The sequence below is a fragment of the Pantherophis guttatus genome, chromosome 8 (genome assembly GCF_059756535.1).
Source record: "Pantherophis guttatus breed Tessera chromosome 8, ASM5975653v1, whole genome shotgun sequence".
NCBI lineage: Eukaryota > Metazoa > Chordata > Lepidosauria > Squamata > Colubridae > Pantherophis > Pantherophis guttatus.
In genome coordinates this window covers 10,892,104-10,911,674 of record NC_142070.1, presented here as the reverse complement: position 1 = coordinate 10,911,674, position 19,571 = coordinate 10,892,104, and the positions used below count along the sequence as shown (strand labels likewise).

At 43.1% G+C, this 19,571-nt stretch overlaps 1 protein-coding gene across 1 annotated transcript in view; it reads left to right on the top strand.

The window, feature by feature from the left end:
* Positions 1 to 9,749: 9,749 nt before the first annotated feature.
* PRKG2 (protein kinase cGMP-dependent 2) overlaps positions 9,750 to 19,571 on the top strand; it is a 97,792-nt gene continuing 87,970 nt past the window's right edge. Inside the window, exons 1-2 of the mRNA XM_034431197.3 lie at positions 9,750 to 9,983; positions 17,766 to 18,296. Of these exons, the coding sequence (XP_034287088.1) occupies positions 17,779 to 18,296 (518 nt within the window). The 5' untranslated portion in view covers positions 9,750 to 9,983; positions 17,766 to 17,778. The remainder of the gene's footprint in view (positions 9,984 to 17,765; positions 18,297 to 19,571) is intronic.

The following is a 19,571-nucleotide window of genomic DNA, read 5'->3' as shown; positions in this document are numbered from 1 at the left end:
TAGTCCAACCCCCTGCTTAGGCAGGAAACCCTACACCACTTCAGACAAATGGTTATCCAACAACTTCTTAAAAACCTCCAGTGTTGGAGCATTCACAAATTCTGGAGGCAAGCAGTTCCACTGATTAATTGTTCTTGATATCAGGAAATTTCTCCTTAGTTCTAGGTTGCTTTTCTCCTTGATTAGTTTACACCCATTGCTTCTTGTCCTGCCCTCAGGTGCTTTGGAGAATAGCTTGACTCCCTCTTCTTTGTGGCAGCCCCTGAGATATTGGAAAACTGCTACCATGTCTCCCCTAGTCCTTCTTTTCATTAAACTAGACATACCCAGTTCCTGCAACTGTAAATAGCGTAACAAACATCTCCCAAGAATTCAGGAACAAAACAATCAGAAAATCCTTAATTTGCCCATGCTACATTTTTTTCCTGTCCCTTTCATGTCCTTGGATATCATCACAATGTTAAGCGCCCTTGGGCATCAAAGGTTTGCCCATCTCTGTAGTAGATAATTTTGCCCTCAGTCTGTATTATGTATACTAAACATATATAGTACTCGAGTTACAACTGCAGTTGAACCCAAACTTTCCATTACTATGCGAGACAGTTGTTAAGTGAGTTTTGCCCCATTTTACATCCTTCCTTGACATAGTTGTTAAGCGAATCATTGCAATTGTTAATTTAGTAACACGGCTGTAAAATGAATCTGACTCCCCTCTTGATTTTGCTTGTCAGAAATTCGCAAAAGGGGATCATATGACCTTGGGACACAGCAATTATCATAAATATGAACAAATATGCCAAGCGCCCAAATTTTGATCATGCAACCATGCTGCAATGGTCGTAAGTGTGAAAACAATCATAAGTCACCTTTTTTTTTAGTACCATTGTAACTGCAAACAATCACTAGATGAATGATTATAAGTAAAGGAATAGCTCTATTTTGAATACCGTGTTCCCCAAAAATAAGACATCCCCTGTTAATAAGCCCAATCGGGCTTTTGAGTGCATGTGCTAAAAATAAGGCTGCCCTGAAAATAAGCCCTCCCCAAAAATATTTAACCGCATGCGCAGCTGGTCCCTGCCATTTCCTCTGGTTTCCTCCCTGCGCCCCAAAATAATAAGACCTCTCTGAAAATAAGGCCAAGTGCTTATTTTGAGGTTCAAAAAATATAAGACAAGGTCTTATTTTCGGGAAAACACAGTATTACAAAGTAATGTGCAACAATAACAACCACAATGTCAAAGGATGGAAGGAGGAGAAAACTCACTGGTGTGGAAGTCACAAAAATCTACCACCGCACAACTCTCTCAAAGTATCTGCTGCTTTTTTGAAGTTTTCCTGACACCAGATTCTTTAGAACAGGGGTGTCAAATGTGATCCTACATCTAATCATGTCTGATAAAGGAGAAGTCAAGCTAAGTCCAAAACACTACAGAATTTCTAGAAGCCTGGCACGCTGACAAATTAGCCATCAATAGACACATAGGCGTAAGTATTATCTACATACTGTATTAAAAAGGCAATCAACAAGTCTTTTGGAACTAAAAACCCAAACATTTCCCCATAGCAATCACCCAGATAAGCATAGATTAAGGGCCAAGATTAAGGTCACACAACAGTCAAGAAGTAAACAATATCCCAATTAAGGAATTGCCAAACAAGCTAACAGTAAACAGCCCAACCAACAACGTCCAGGACCATTCCCAAGAACACTGACAGGGCAAGCCACTAAACCAGGGGTGTCAAACTCAAGGCTTGGGGGCCGGATCCGGCCGGTGGGGTGCTTAGATCTGGGCCACAGGGCCGCCCTGGAAACAGCGAAGGACCGACCCACAGTGCCTCTGTCAGTGAAAACGGAGCTTGGGAGGACGCCGTGTGGCCTTCCCGGGCTCCATTTTCACTGGCAGAGGGCTGCAGGATGTTGAGCTGGCGACGCCCACCCCGCCAGTGGTGAAATTCAATTATTTTAACTACTGGTTCTGTGGGCGTGGCAGGGCAAGGATACTGCAAAATCTCCATTCCCACCCTCCTCTGGGCCAGCCAGAGGTGGTATTTGCCGTTTCTCTGAACTACTCAAAATTTCTGCCATCGGTTCTCCAGAACCTGTCAGAACCTGCTGAATTTCACCCCTGCACCCCGCCCACACTCATTCGGCCCCCTGAGGTCAAACACAACCTTGATGCAATCCTTAATGAAATCGAGTTTGACACCCCTGCTAAAGGATGAGATGAGATCCATTGTTCCCTCGTGACCAGGAGGCTGGACTCAGGGATCTCTAACATCCCTTCCCACCTACTATATACATTTGATTATTTTGTAATCTTCTGAAATTGGCCCAACTACAGTATTAAATTAGATTTTGGAAGGAGATATGACTAATATGTAGAGCTGTTCTCATGTAGTAGTTAAGGCTAGAAGGTTAGAAATTGAGAGACTGTGAATTCTAGTCCTGCCTTAAGACATTAAGCCAGCTGGTTGACTTTGAGCCAGTCACTTTCTCTTGACCCTGGAAAGGAGGCAATGGCAAACCGCTTCCAAAATCTTGCCAGGAAAACTACAGGGACTACATCCAACAATTGAAAGAAGTCAACACTGTCTTAATAGTTATTCGGACAGAAAAATTGCAAGTTTTTCAGGTAGAGGTGTCCTGTACTACAAAACAGCACCAGGTCTTCTCCAAATATTAATTAACATAACTGTAAAAGGCCCAGAAGCCTCCAAACCAGTGGTGGGTTGCCCCCAGTTCAGACCGGTTCGCAAGAACCGGTAGTAAAACTGGCAGGAGGCCCCGCCCACTGCCCCGGATGTCATCATCGGTGATCCTATTGCGAACGGGTAGTAAAGGTAAGTAGAACTCACCCCTGCTCCAAACACCTGCTAAATTGTCCCTTTCAATTGTCCCTTCTGTTTCATTATGATGCTGACATTTTTTTTTCTTTTGCTATTTATTGCAATGTGTTCTCTTCTAAGGGTCTTATTGAAAAGAAAACCCGTGGGGATGTAACCCTGGTTGGGGCTAATTCAAAACCTTCCATATAGAAACTTTACATTCCATAAACACATCTTTGGACTGTTCACACTTGTTAAAAAACAAAGTAATTTTGCTTTTCAAGAGGGGGGAAAAGCAAACTTATTTTGATGGTGAAAAATAGGGTTCTCTTCTCAGTCAGATTCAGGTAACTCATGCATATTAGAGGACCCTGCAATATTTGGGGGACATTTTTTTTAAAAAATTCTGCACTGGTACTCTACCTGGCTGATTTAGAGGCTGCCTTCTTTAGCAACAGTTCGGAGTTAATGACAGTGGTGAGAATATAACTTTGCAACCAACCCTCACATTTTCAATCTTTGTGAGTCTCTAAAGCAAAGGAATTCTGAAGTGAGATCGTATGCACAGTTCCAGATTCACTTAGCAACTGTTTCCATTGTGGATGCTAACCGAGGACTGCCTCTACATGTGACATTGGTCAGATGTCCCAAAAGGTGCTTTTTCCTGGAAGCAACTGGACTTCCTTGTTTTTCTTTGAAGATGTTTCGCTTCTCATCCAAGAAGCTTCTTCAGCTCTGACAGGATAATGGGGAATGGAAGGATTTATATCCCTTGCAGACAGCCGGTCATTTGCATCCTTTTAGTCTTCAAAGAAAAAACAAGGAAGTCCAGTTGCCTCCTAAAAAAGCACCTTTGGGACAACCATGACCTAGATGACTGAAAATCTCTACAGACATTTAAGTATACAATTTGGGATGAACCCCCTTTGAATGGTGTGGGAGTAGGAATGGATTTCCAGAGGAAAAAAATTGCAGGCTACAGGAACCATTAGCACTACTCAGGTGACCCTGAGGACACAGACAAACCTCCAAGTGGTCTCAAACGATCCTTTAAAAGGATGCAAATCACCAGCTGTCTGCAAGGAATATAAATCCTTCCATTCCCCACTATTCTGTCAGAGCTGAAGAAGCTTCTTGGATGGGAAGCGAAATGTCTTCAAAAGAAAAAAAAACCAGTTGCCTCCTGAAAAAAACACCTTTGGGGCAACCATGACCTGGATGTCTGTGTTGTGACCCAGGCCCAAGTAGTTAGTATTAAATACAAACAGTTCGAAAACAAACAGACTTTATTAGAACAGCTGAGAATTAACTCATTCTCAGCGTAGTCCAAACTAAATTAAAACAAATTCTTCAAAACACCATTCCTCAGTTTATCACCGACCTTGGGATAATTAGGCAAACTGCCAAAAGGCTTTTCTTGGCAAAAGTTCAGAAGCAGAAGATGCCGACAAGAACTGAATATAGTGAAACAAGAAGCAAATCTCTCAACATTGTTTTCCGGCAAAGAGGCCAAGAGCTGTTGCTGGTCTGTTAAGCCTTATGGGAGGGGCCAATCATCTCTTGGCCCTACTCCCAAGTCATCCTCTCTGCTTTAGCTGCTCCTGCCTTCTGGTAGCTCTTCTCATACGTGCACTAGGAACAGGCTCTGCCTCTCTACTGTTAGCCTCTGGAGGCTCCGAAGTCCGCACATCACTCCCTGATGGCCCTGGCCCTATCTCTGCCTCCGACGCAGAGCCCTCATCTGGGCCTTCCCCAGCCTCCAGGACTGGCCCATGTTCTTCCTCAGCCTCATCGCTGTCCGACTCTGCTGCCAGCTCCGCTGGCTGCTGGCGGACCACAACAGTCTGAGAATCTCTACAGACTATTGGTCAGATGTATTTGAGGGGAGAAGAGAGTTGCGGTTTGGGTGCAAACATTTTTTTTTCCCCAGCAGGATTTCTTGTCTCCCCCAAAAGGCACAATTTGCAGTAATGCATAAAAACCAATTCTGCAAGTGGCTATTAACATAAAGTTGACATTTGGGATCTGGTAGTTGTTTTTTCTACAAACGAAAACACTCATCGAAACAAGCAACAACATTTACGTACAGTGTAATCCTAAGAGGCGGTGGTTGTTAGCTGCTTCCCTGCCAGTATTCTTCTGCATATCACGGTTTAATTATGCCACTTCCTATTTGTGGCCTATATATATATATTTTTTTTCCCTTCTGCATAAATTCTCTCAGCATCGTCCCTGGGATTTGCATCTCAAAGTACTGAGAAAAGCTGTAAAGGCACAATTAGCGAATTTTATGTAATAACTTTGTCATTTTTAATTAGAACAAAGTAAAATGATCGAGAGGAACAAGGCAGGGCAAGGCACCAAGGAATATTGCTGGGAGGATTTGGTTGCATGTAGAGCCCTTTGATCAGAGGTAGCAATTAGAATAATTTTAGTGAACAACTGGAGAACTCATAGATGTTTCAGGACTGTGAGAAGAGAGTTACATCAACGTTTCTGGTTCCCTTATTAGCTCCATAAAGGGCAGAAATTTACCAGGGGAACAGACCATAATAATCTATTGCCGTCCTTCCTGCTTTGCAAATCTTGTGATTGTATATTTTTTTCTCGTCCCAGACCCCCATACGGGAAATAGTAATGGTTTCAACTGAATGAATGAATGAAATAAAGATTCATAGGACTCCAGTCTCAGCACCATAACTTTGTAATATTGTATTGTAGGAAGTTAGCACCCACCCTTCTCCTAGACGGATGAAATATTCTAGGAAATATTTAAAAAGGCAATATTATACTTCCCTGGATAAGAAAAGGATACACATGCTCTTGGAAAGCAGCCCCCAGCTTTGTTAATAGCCCCAGAAAGACTGGGCCATCCTATCTACAAGACAAAAGTCTGGGCCAGCTTATCTACAACACAAAAGACATTCACCCTCAGGACATAATAGGATTAGCCCTTACCCATCTCCCCAAATGGCACCTGGGAAGATTAAATCACCCAGCAAGATTCAACCAAGCCTGGGGCTCAAGACAACCTACAAACGTACCCCTGCATGGCCCCATGGGAGTCTGACAACCAATCAGAATACATTTCTTACACAGGAACAGGAAGCTCTAGTGCGGGGCCCAAGAGAGGATATAAATCTCTCTCTCACCCATGTGCTTGATTGCCCAGGACCTCAAACCATGTGGTCCTGTCCACCATTAAACCATCTTTTCAATCAGCCTGCATGTTTCCAGTGTCTTTCTCCCCACTTGGAACTGAACCCAGGTGGACATTTCTTCCAACAGTATTATGCCAGTTTGGTTTAGTAGTGGTTAAGGCACCGGGTTAGGAACTGGGAGACTGTAAGTTATAGTTCTGCCTTAGGCATGAAAGCCAGCTGGGTGACTCTGGGCCAATCACCAGGAGACACTGAGTTCTAATCCCACTTTAGCCATGAGAGCCAACTGGGTGACTTTGGATTGGGGACATTTTCTCCCTCACAGGTTTGTTGTTGTGGGGAAAATAGAAGAAGGCAGGAGTATCAGTTATGTTCACTGCCTTGATTTATTTATAAAAATAATAAAGGTGGGATATAAATTAGTAAAAATTATAGGATGCATTCATTTTGTAATTCTTCTTTTCCTGTAATGGCTTTGTTTTTTTTTCTCCAATGTGCTTCCTTTTGGTAGTTTCTCAGCTGTGATGGAAAAGTCTCTCTCATGTTGCTCCCCGCTACAGAAAATATCTAAGGCATAATAGATTATTAACAAGTTTCAACCGTTATGTAAACTGTGTGTAGTTTGGCACACATAACTATCTCAAGCTCAGATATTTTAAAATCCTTTGCCAATAAACATACTTATCTGGTTAATCATTAAAGATTCTGTATGTCAAGCTGGTTTCTGGAAGATTTAAGTCTGCAGTTGCGTTGCAGACCTCAACAGGAGCTTTGCATGTGTGAAATTAAGACAAAAGGAAAAACAAGGCCTTCTAAAAGAGGCATTCACAGATTCATTTGATCTTACTTTATCCTGAGTCAAACTCAGCCTCTCTTAGGGATTCTAACAGAGTTTTTAAAGACCTTCTCAGCCTGGTTGGAAACAGGATTATGGGCACCATTACTTGTAAATCAGTCAATGCCCTAAAGAGGAATGGGCAGCATACATTTTAAAAAAGAAATATTAGCAATACAAATAAGCGACATTCATTCTGGCATTACCTGTGGGGACAGGCTGAATAGGAGAAGCTGAGATGGGAAGGAAGGAAGGAAGGAAGGAAGGGAAGGGAAGGGAAGGGAAGGGAAGGGAAGGGAAGGGAAGGAAAGGAAAGGAAAGGAAAGGAAAGGAAAGGAAAGGAAAGGAAAGGAAAGGAAAGGAAGGAAAAGAGGTAGAAATAGAAAAGAAAGAAAGAAACAAAAGGGAGAGGAGAGAGGGAGAGAGGAAGGAAGGAAGGAAAGAAGGAAGGAAGGAAAAGAGGTAGAAATAGAAAAGAAAGAAAGAAACAAAAGGGAGAGGAGAGAGGGAGAGAGGAAGGAAGGAAGGAAAGAAGGAAGGAAGGAAAAGAGGTAGAAATAGAAAAGAAAGAAAGAAAAGAGAGGAGAGGAGAAGGGGAAAGAGGAAGGAAGGAAGGAAAAAAGGAGAGCAAACGAGAAAGAGAAAAAAAGGAGGGAGGTTGGAAGGAAAAGAAAGAGAATCCATCAATCAGAATAGAGCTGATGGAAGGGACTTTGGAGGTCTTCTAGTCCAGCCCCCTACTTAAGCAAGAGACCCTATGCTTTTTCAGAACAGATGACTGTCCAGTTTTTTCTTAAACTTCCAGTGATGAAGCACCCACGAGTTCTGAAGGCAAGCCATTCCTCACTGATAGAAAGTTTCTCCTTAATTCCAAATTGCTTCTCTCCTTGATTAGTTTCCATCCATTGTTCCTTCTCTGGCTTTCGGGTGCTTTGGAAAACAGGTTGAACCCCCCCTCCTCTCTGTGGCAGCACCTCAAATACTGGAAGAGTGGTATCATGTCACCCCTAGTCCTTCTTTTCTCTAGACTAGCCATACCCAGTTCCTGCAACTGTTCTTCATGTTTTTGTCCCCAGGCCCTTAATCATCTTAGTTGCTCTTCTTTGCACTTTTCCCAAAGTCTCAGCATCTTTTTTGCAACGTAGTGACCAAAACTGGATGTAGTATTCCAGGTGTGGCCTTACTAATGATTTATAAAGCGGTACTAATACATGTTTTTGATTCTATGTCTCTTGTTTATTCAACCAAGGATTGCATTGGCTTTTGGGCTGCCGCAGCATATTGCTGTCTCAAGTTTAAATGATCGTCCACTAGGACTTCAAGGTCCTTCTCACAGTTACTGTTTTTCAGCCAGGGTTAGCCTAATGATCTGTACTTGTATCTTTGGTTTTTCCTGCGTAGGTGTAAAACCTTGCTTTTCTCCACATTAAGTTTCATGTTGTTGGATAAGGCGTATCGTTCAAGATCTTTTTGGATCCTGAGCTTGTCTTCTGCGTTGTTGGCTATTCCTACCAGCTTAGTGTCATCTGCAAATTTCATGGGTTCCCCTTCTATTCCCTCATCTAAGTCATTTATGAAGACATTGTACTGAGCCTAAGATGGAACCTTGTACCCCACTGCTTCCTTCCTTCCCTCCATGTAGATGTAGTACTATTAAAGACTATTTGTTGAGTGCAGTTTGTCAGCCAGTTACAAATCCACCTGGTGGTGATGCTCTCCATCTCACTTTTTTTTCCCTAGCTTACCAAGAAGTAGGTTGTGGTCTACTCTGTCAAATGCCTTGCTGAAATCCAAGTATACTATGTCCACAGCATTTTGCTGGTTTACTAATTTAGTCACTTTGTCAAAGAATGAAATAAGAGTGGTTTGGCATGATCTGTTTTTGACAAACTTGTGTTGGCTTCTGGTTAAAGGTAGAAGAAGGAGGGAGGGAGGGAGGGAAGGAAGGAAGGAAGGAAAAGATGAATGGAAGGAGGGAAGGAAGGAAAAGAAAAGGAAGGAAGGAAAGAAGTGAGGAAAAGAAAACGATAAGGAAGGGTTTGGCATGATCTGTTTTTGACAAACTTGTGTTGGCTTCTGGTTAAAGCTAGAAGAAGGAGGGAGAGAGGGAAGGAAGGAAAAGAAAAGGAAGGAAAAGAAAAAGAAGGAAAGAAAGAAGTGAGGAAAAGAAAACGATAAGGAAGGGTTTGGCATGATCTGTTTTTGACAAACTTGTATTGGCTTCTGGTTAAAGCTAGAAGAAGGAGGGAGGGAGGGAGGGAGGGAAGGAAGGAAAAGATGAATGGAAGGAGGGAAAGAAAGGAAAAGAAAAGGAAGGAAAGGAAAGAGAAGAAGGAAGGAAAAGAAAACGATGAGGAAGGAACGGATGGAGGGAGAGAGGGAAAGAGGAAAGGAAGGAAAAGAAAAAGAGAAGGAAGGAGGAAAAGAAAAAGGGAAGGAAGGAAGGAAAAGACGGAAGGAAGGAGGGAAAGAAAAGAAATTATAGGAAGGAAGGAAAAGTAAAAGGGAAGGGAGGAAGGCAGGAAAAGAAAAAGGGAAGGAAGGAAGGAAAAGACGGATGGAAGGAAAAGAAAAGGAAGGAAAAGAAAGAGAAGGAAGGAAATAAGTGAGGAAAAGAAAGAAAGAAAGAAAGAAAGAAAGAAAGAAAGAAAGAAAGAAAGAAAGAAAGAAAGAAAGAACCCCCCCTCCACTTAAGACTACCTCATTCACACCTGCAAGTCCTCCCCCTCAGCAGAGCACGTGGGGATCCCACCGAAGCGGCCCTCCGGGTTCCTCGCCCTCCAGGGTGCCGCGCGCCCTCCCGGAGTAAACAAGCGGGTCCTTGGCGCGCGGGCCCGAGGTGGCGCCGCTGCCTCCCTTCGCCCAGGCGGGCCGGTCCCTCGCCCCTCCTCCACCCCCCCCCACCCCTCCTCCCCTCCAGCCTGCGTGCCTGACGGTCCTCCTCGGCTCTCCCGAGCAGTCGGGGCGGCGGCAGCGGTGCCCACGCGACGCGCTGCCCGCCTTCTGCGCACTGCCGGTCCGCCTGGCTGCTTTTCGCTCGCTCGCTCGCTGGACGCTGCCGGCCGGCTCCGTCTTATCCGAAGGCGAAGGAAGCGGCCGGGAGAGGGAGGGGGAGAGCTGCGGGGAGGGCTGCCCGCCCGCCCGCTCGAGCGGGGCAGGTGAGTACGGCAAAGGCGGCGAAGCTGCGGGAAGGAGAGGCGAGGAGGACGCAGGCGCGCGCGCTGCAAGACCTTGAGGGGGGAGGATTTGGAAATGTCGGGGTGCGCCCGCGGACCCTTGCCGGCAGTTCACGGGCGGAGGACGGAGGCGCCGCGGTGCCGGGGCGGGGCGGGGCGGGGTGGGGTGGAGGGGTGAGAGCATCCCGTTTCCGCTGCTCGGGGCTGGAGAGGGGCGAGGCGAAGCCGGTCGGGGGCGCAAGCGACGGCCCCCTCCTTTCCGCCGGACGACTTTGGTCTCCGTTTCGGGACGGGACTCTCCCGCTCGCGCTCACACTTGGTGACCTGCCTCCAGCGCGCGTGGGTAACGTGCAGCGGGGTGTCGTGAGAATGAAATAGATGGATGGAGGGTTGGTTGGATGGATGGATAGAGATAGATAGATAGATAGATAGATAGATAGATAGATAGATAGATAGATAGATAGATAGATAGATAGAGGATGAGGGAGGGAGGGAGGGAGGGAGGGAGGAAGGAAGGAAGGAAGGGGTCCAGAAGATAAAAAAGGAGTGAAGGGGTAAAGGAGGGAGGGAGGGAAGGAAGGAAGGGGTCCAGAAGATCAAAAAGGAGTGAAGGGGTAAAGGAGAGAGGTAGAGAAGGAAGGAAGGAAGGAAGGAAGGGGTCCAGAAGATAAGAAAGGAGTGAAGGGGTAAAGGAGGGAGGGTGGGAAGGAAGGAAGGAAGGAAGGGGTCCATAAGATAAGAAAGGAGTGAAAGGATAAAGGAGAGAGAGAGAGAGAAGGAAGGAAGGAGGGAGGGAAAGAAGGAAGGAAGGAAGGGGTCCAGAAGATAGGAAAGGGGTGAAGGGGTAAAAGAGGGAGGGAGGGAAGGAAGGAGGGAGGGAAAGAAAAAGAAGGAAGGGGTCCATAAAATAAGAAAGGATTGAAGGGATAAAGGAGAGAGGGAGAGAAGGAAGGAAGGAAGGAGGGAGGGAGGGAAAGAAGGAAGGAAAGAAAGAAAGAAGGAAGGAAGGAAGGGGTCCAGACAATAGGAAAGAGGTGAAGGGGCAAAGAAGAGAGAGAGAGAAGGAAGGAAGGAAGGGGTCCAGAAGGATCGACCCCCTTGAGAACAATCTGCTAGTTGACCTGAGCTGCTTGCTGATTGTTAAGTTTGTAATAACAACCCACTAGGCTGATGTTTTAGTGCACCCCTATCCCCCATTTTATCGTCCCACTTTGGGGTGAGGTGGGGTGGGGTGGGGTGGTTTAAGGCAGAAGTTCTCTGTGAGAGATGCTTTGCTTGCCACTGCCTGGCAGCCCTCTGTTGGAAGGGAACCTAGGCATTGTTTCAGGACCCATGGATAGAAGAAAGGTTTCACTTCAAGGTTGGTGGGCTTTGGGTACCACATGTTGCTGTTCAAAACACAGCGAGGTTCAGAGAACCACAGAGAAGTCCCGTGTCTCCTGGCACTTGATTCTGGCAGGAGATAATCACCAAAGATGCTTCATTTTGTCCATGGAAGAAGAGGCTTTTGTGTGCACCAAATTGTGATCTCCTTCTTCCCGATTGGACAAAAATGTCAAGGAGGAGATTATGATCAGAATAATTTTCATCAAAGAGATATAAATCCATGCTGGGTGGGTTTTATTTTATTTTATTTTTGTCCCTTTCTCCATGCCATAGAGCACGGGGATAAATCAAGTTTATGTAATAGGAGTATTCTGTTTGACTGTCTCACTCTATCGGTGGGGTGCAAGGATGATGAGAGCCAAACCATTCTCAAGATGTAGCAAAGGAGCAGGAGGGTTCGATTTGAGTTGGATCACAAGGGTCTTTATTGATTCTTGTGGTAGAAGAAGAAAGAGAAGAGGTGACGTTCTGATGTGACTTCATCTCACGTTCGGGTTCCTCCGTCGGATAATAAAATAGCATTGTAGCAAAAGAGAGAGATGGAAGGTTTTTATTTCTCTGTGCAATCAAAGTTTTGATTGATCACTACAAGTTTACTAAGTAAAGGTAAAGGTTCCCCTCGCACATACGTGCTAGTCGTTCCTGACTCTAGGGGGCAGTGCTCATCTCCATTTCAAAGCCGAAGAGCCAGCGCTGTCCGAAGACGTCTCCGTGATCATGTGGCTGGCATGACTAAACGCCAAAGGCACACGGAATGCTGTTACCTTCCCACCAAAGGTGGTCCCTATTTTTCTACTTGCATTTTTACATGCTTTGAACTGCTAGGTTGGCAGAAGCTGGGACAAGTAACGGGAGCTCACTATGTTACGCGGCACTAGGGATTCGAACCCCTGAACTGCCGACCTTTTGCTTGACAAGCTCAGTGTTTTAGCCACTGAGCCACCGTGTCCCTTTAAGTTTACTAGGTATGTCCAATTTCTCCAGTCTGGTGTCTCTTTAATTGGGTTGATTCATCTCCCCTGTCATCATGTAGCTTATCATCCAGTACAACTTCAATGTAGTAGGTTGAGGAAACATTAACACTGTTTATGGGTGAATGTGGATGTTAGATGCAATGGATCCTTCTGGAAAAGTTCAAGTCATAAGGGGACTTCAGAAGTTGTGAGTGCTTCATCCCTGGAGGTCTTCAAGAAGAGACTAAACAGTTACTTGTCACAAATTGTATAGCAGAGGGTTGCTTGAACAGAGGGTTGCACTAGAAGATGTTCAAGATTCCTTCAAGCTCTATTTCGATGGGTTCTGTTTTTTCAACATTTTAGAGAATGGGAGCTGGGGATGAGGAAGTGTTTACAAGACAGTTCTAGGCTGCATAAACAGAGATAGAATCAGGATCACATGAAGTGTTAATACCACTTTATAATGTCTTGGTAAGGCCATACTTGGAATACTGCATCCAGTTTTGGTCGCCACGATGTAAAAAAGATGTTGAGATTCTAGAAAGAGTGAAAAGAAGAGCAACAAAATGATTAGGGGACTGGAGGCTAAAACATATGAAGAACGGTTGCAGGAACTGGGTATGTCTAAATGAAAAGAAGGACTAGGGGAGACATGATCACAGTCTTCCAATATCTCAGGGGTTGCCACAAAGAAGAGGGAGTCAAGTTATTCTCCAAAGCACCTGAGGGTAGGATAAGAAGCAATGGGTGGAAACTAATCAAGGAGAGAAGCAACTTAGAACTAAGGAGAAATTTCCTGACAGTTAGAACAATTAACCAGTGCAACAACTTGCCTCCAAAAGTTATGAATGCTCCAACACTGGAAGTTTTTAAGAAGATGTTGGATAACCATTTGTCTGAAGTGGTGTAGGGTATCCTGCCTAAGCAGGGAGTTGGACTAGAAGACCTTCAAGGTCCCTTCCAACTCTTCTCTTCTCTTCTCTTCTCTTCTCTTCTCTTCTCTTCTCTTCTCTTCTCTTCTCTTCTCTTCTCTTCTCTTCTCTTCTCTTCTCTTCTCTTCTCTTCTCTTCTATCCCATCCCATCCCATCCCATCCCATCCCATCCCATCCCATCCCATCCCATCCCATCCCATCCCATTCCATATATTCTATTCTATTCTATTCTATTCTATTCTATTCTATTCTATTCTATTCTATTCTATTCTATTCTATTCTACTCTACTCTAAACCTTTTTGTTAAGATAACATAGCATTATACAAAACATTTTCCTGAAATAAATAGTAGCTTCAAGGAGATTGTATACATTTTTAAGAAGATGTTGGATAACCATTTGTCTGAAGTGGTGTAGGGTTTCCTGCCTAAGCAGGGGTTTGGATTAGAAGACCTCCAAGGTCCCTTCCAACTCTGTTATTCTATTCTGTTCTGTTCTGTTCTGTTCTGTTCTGTTCTGTTCTGTTCCGTTCCGTTCCCTTCCGTTCCGTTCCATTCCATTCCATTCCATTCCATTCCATTCCATTCTATTCTATTCTATTCTATTCTATTCTATTCTATTCTATTCTATTCTATTCTATTCTATTCTATTCTATTCTATTCTATTCTACTTTTTTGCTTCTCTAAAAACTGCATTTCTACCAAAAGAAAAACTGTGTTAATCTACTTTGGCACCCTTAAGATGCCTAGACTTCAACTCTCAGACTGACTGAGGAATTCTAGGAATTGAAGTCCATACATCTTGAAAGTGTCTAGGTTGAGAAACATTGATGTAGAATATCATGTGGAACACGTGTTGGGAGTGATTGGACCAAGAGTTGGGAGGTCCTGATTCTAATTCCCTCTCTACTCTAGAGGTTCGTTCAGTAAATTTGGACCAGTCAGAGTCCAAAGCCAGGAAGAAAACTGCATTTCAGTTAAGCTGAATACAGGCAGTCCTTGACTTATATCCAAAACTGAGCCAAAATGTCTGTTGCTAAGTGAGACATTTGTTAAATTAATTCTGCCCTATTTTACGACCTTCCTTGTCACACTTGTTAAGTGAATCACTGTAATTGTTAAATTAGTAACACGGTTGTTAAGTGAATCTAGCTTCCCCATTGACTTGCTTGTCAGAAATTTGCAAAGGGGGATCACATCACCCCGGGAACACTGCAGCCATCAAAATATGAGTCAGTTGCCAAGAATCTGAATTTTGATGGGGATGCTGCAACAGTCGTAAGTGTGAAAAATGGCCATAAGTCAGTCTTTTTACTGCCATTGTAACTCCGAACGGTCACTAAACGAACTGTGTTATAAGTTGAGGGCTACCTATAAGCAAGAGAATTCCATTCAGTTTGAATTAAAAGGGAGATTTTTACTTGCTTGATGTTATAATGGAAAGATATAAAAATAGTCATCAGAGCTAAGCCTATCATGAAAGATGCCAATTAACTCAGCCAGATGTAATTTTCAAGCTTCAATTTGTTCTTAGATTTGTGCTTCCTTCTGGCAGGAAATGATCATTTACCTGTATCCAGTTGGAAGATCTTTTGACTTGGGAAACAGGGCCACGTCACACCACAAAGAAAAGAAAAAAGAATTCGTTTATTTGGTTATATGCATTTACAATTGTGGCATTTTGTCCAAGAGAATATCTGGTTTTCTGAATCCAAGCTGTTTGGCTTCCCTGAAGTTAGCAGGTTACAGAATAGAATAGAATAGAGTAGAGTAGAGTAGAGTAGAGTAGAGTAGAGTAGAGTAGAGTAGAGTAGAGTAGAGTAGAGTAGAGTAGAGTAGAATAGAATAGAATAGAATAGAATAGAATAGAATAGAATAGAATAGAATAGAATAGAATAGAATAGAATAATAGAATTCTTTATTGGACAAGTGTGATTGGACACACAAGGAATTTGTCTTCAGTGCATAAGCTCTCATATATAAAAATATATTCATCAAGAATCATAAGATACAACACTTAGTGATAGTCATAGAATACTAAATAAGCAATCAAATCATACTAGGAAACTAAAACAATATAAATCATAAAGATACAAGCAACAAGATTATAGTCATAAGTAGAAGGAGATAGTTAATAGGAAGGATGAGAAGAAGAATAGTACTATAGTGTTAGTAGTTAATTTGACAGTGTTGTGGGAATTAGTTGTTTAATAGAGCGATGGCATGTGGGGAAAACTGTCCTTGTGTCTAGTTGTTCTGGTGTACAATGCTCTATAATGTCGTTTTGCGGGTAGAAGTTGAAACAATTTATGTCCAGGATGTGAGGGATCTGTAGATATTTTCACAGCCCTCTTTTTGACTCGTGAAGTATACAGGTCCTCAATGGAAGGCAGTAGTAAATGTTAGCCATGTGGGGAAAAAAAAACAAAACAATTCACACAACATCTGAGGATTTCTCCATGCTGCGGACATAATCTATGAATTGTTTCATTTTTGTCCAGGTTGCTTTGCTCGCTAAAAATACCCTGTCAAAAAAGACTTTTAAACTTGCATGATGCCAAGATGTGTTGAGCCTGCGAAAGCACTGAACAATAAATGAGATTGAAGCAGCATGAAGAAAATCCTTTGGTGGCAAAATTGGTAGGAATTACTGGGTGGGTGGGAACAAACACCTGGCTGTTTGAGTACTTTGGCATCTCTGTCTCTCTGTTGGTTTGGTTTGCAAAATGCTCTGTTGATTTGCAGAGATTTCCCAGTTTTTGTCTTTTTTTTTTTTTTTTTAAAAAAACCCTGTGTGATGTGCAAATTTATGTTCATTTTCCCCTTGAAAAATTTCAGCTCTTTGACAAGGATTAAGGAAACGGTTTCTTTCCTCAGCTCACCTCTCCAGTCCTAGATTTCTAAATTTTGGTTTGGTTTTCTGCCAATTATCTGAGTTTAGAATTTTAAGTCTGAGTATGAGAAAACTGTAATAACAATTTGCATAGGATTTTGGTTTGAAGTGGTTGGCAAAAACAAATATTCTGCCAGTTAGTTAAAGGCACCCAGCTAGAAAACAAGAAGCCATGAGTTCAAGACTTGCCTTAGTCACGAAAGCCAACTAGGTGACTTTGAGCCAATCACCAAAGTCCCACCTTTGGCATGAAATACGGCTGAGTGATTTTGGGTCAATCACCAGGAGATTGTGAGTTCTAGTCCCACCTTAGCCATGAAAGCCAGCTGGATAACTTTGGGCCAGTCCCTTTTTTTCAGCCCAACCCACCTCACAGGATCGTTGTGGGGAAAAGAAGAGGAGGAAGGCGTGCTGGATATATTTTCCACCTTGAGTTAATTGTAAAAACAGTAAATGTGGGATACAAATAAAACAAAGAAACATACATATAGACATGGTATATATTGGCTGATTCACTGGAACAGGAGCTTTTCTCATTATAGAGAATTCTTTTATTTCCTTGCTGTTAACTTGATAGTATTTATTGGATTTTTTTTTCCTCTGCCAAACAAGCTTTCTCACATTGCATTTATTTATTTTACTAACAGTCATGGGCAAAGTTACTTGTAATTATTAACTTCTATAGTACTGAATTCTTAAAAAGTAATGTAGATAGATGATGATAGATAGATAGATAGATAGATAGATAGATAGATAGATAGATAGATAGATAGATATAGAGGGAGGGAGGGAGGGAGGGAGAGAGATATCATGTTTCCCCGAAAATAAGACCGGGTCTTATATTAATTTTTGCTCCAAAAGACACATTAGGGCTTATTTCCTGGTTAGGTCTTATTTGGGGGAAAATACGGTACTAAATGCACCCATATGGCTGACAAGTGGGGCTTATTTTGGGGGGTAGAGCTTATATTACAAGCATCCTGAAAAACCATACTAGGACTTTAGATAGATTAGATAGATAGATAGATAGATAGATAGATAGATAGATAGATAGATAGATAGATAGATGGATGGATGGAGGGAGGGAGGGAGGGAGGGAGGGAGGGAGGGAGGGAGGGAGAGAGAGATATCATGTTTCCCCGAAAATAAGACCGGGTCTTATATTAATTTTTGCTCCAAAAGACACATTAGGGCTTATTTCCTGGTTAGGTCTTATTTTAGGGAAAATACGGTACTAAATGCACCCATGTGGTTGACAACTGGGGGTAGAGCTTATATTACGAGCATCCTGAAAAATCATGCTAGGATTCATTTTCTGGGGGAAACAGGATAGATAGATAGATAGATAGATAGATAGATAGATAGATAGATAGATAGATAGATAGATAGATAGATAGATAGATAGATAATTTAGAAAAAATCTTTCACAGAATCACAGGGACCTTCAAGGTCATTTAGTCCAACCCTCTGCTCAAGGCAGGAGACCTTATATCATCCTGGATCAACGGCTGCCCAGTCTAGGTGCTGATTGTTCCCATGACACCCTCACCGTTTTGTACAACATTGTCACTTGGTTTGATCTTGTTTCCTTTGCCTAGGTCACCAGCCCCAATGGGAAATGGTTCGGTGAAACCCAGGTACCTGCGGAGGTCGGTCAGCCACGTCGGAAGCTGTCCTTTCGGTTGTTCCAGTTGCGGCAAAGTCCTGAAAGACCCGGGGTTGAGCATCAGCACGATCACAGGAGCTGCAGACCTTCTCAGAAACAAGATTTGGGAGCTTGAGAAAGAACTGAAGAGGCAGGAAGAAGAGCTACACGAGAGGAGCTATCACATCTTAGAGCTTCAGGAGCAGCTCGCCAAGCAAACGAAGACCATCGGAGACCTTACCGAAGAGCTGAAGTGTAAATGCGTCCAGCTGAACAAACTACAAGATGTCGTGGTCACTCAAGGGACAAATCCTTTCCTTTTCCCCAGCCTTACAGAGACACCCAGAGCCAGCCAGGCGGCAGGCAGCAACAGGAGAAGGGGTGCGAAGGAAGGGGTGTCTGCAGAGCCAACCACACGGACATATGACCTAACCGAGCAACCTCGGTTTTCTTTCGAAAAAGCCAGAGTCCGGAAAGCCTCAAGGTGAGAATGTTTCTCGTTCCAGTTACATAGGATTGGGGAATCAGTACTTAGTACATCATGTTGTGCATTGACCAGAATGATTACTCAGGCTGACTCTAGCCAGCTGCTGTCATAATATGAAAAATCAGCCATGCTCTTTCGTTCTTTTGATTTATCTTTAGCCTGCCTTTCAAGGCCAGCTTTTCCATTCTCATCCTAGAGCATCTTAGGATCTGTCTGGCAGGAGTGCATGTGTGTATATGACACAGAAATGTAGTGCAATGGACATCGAAACCTAGTTTGCATGTACCGTGTTTCCCTGAAAATAAGACCCTGTCTTATATTTTTTTGAACCCTGAAATAAGCGCTTGGCCTTATTGCCATGCGCTCAAAAGCCTGATTGGGCTTATTATCAGGGGATGTCTTATTTTGGGGGAAATAGGGTAACAAGCCACGATGCCGTGTGTTTGGGGGGATTTCATCTGCCCATTAGGGCTAAGGATTAGGGACAAAGACTTCTCAACACATGTTGGTTTGAAAAATCCAATATAGGATATCAGCTATGTCTTGTAGTATTAGATGGAATGGTGGTTTATTTATTTATTTTTTATTTCTCAAAATAGTTTCTATATGATGGATATAATTTTAAGTCCTGGGCCCACCGTTGAATTGTAGGTTGCATATTTAAAGTTCTAAATTTCTAAAGCAGCAAGGATCTCTCATTTCAACCTCGATCTACAAATATTCTGTTTTACTGATTCTGAAATTCTTTCCACATTTGGTGCTGTGGCATAGTGTGTCCATCCGTCCGTCCGTCTGTCCACCCACCCACCCATCCATCCATCCAATTTGGTGAATGCCAAACTCCCTAAACCTCTGGGTGGTTTATTGAATGAATGAATGAATGAATGAATGAATGAATGAATGAATGAATGAATGAATGAACGAATGAACGAATGAATGAAGGATACATACATACATACATACATACATACATACAGCAGTGGCCAAAATTGTGGAAACCTTTCGGGAAAAGTATATTTTTGAGGTTTGATGGCTGATAACACCACTTTTTTTTGGAGTTTCAAGATAATCCTATTCCACTGCTGAAATGGCCTGGGAATAGCCCAGACCTTAACCCAATTGAAAATCTATGGAGTCGACTAAAGAAACTTGTTAGTCAGAAGCGACCCAGCAATAAAACCCAGTTAATAGAAGCCATCATTCAATCTTGGTTTCACATTATAACAGCTGCAGAACTAAAAGACTTGGTTCACTCCATGGGAAGACGTCGTA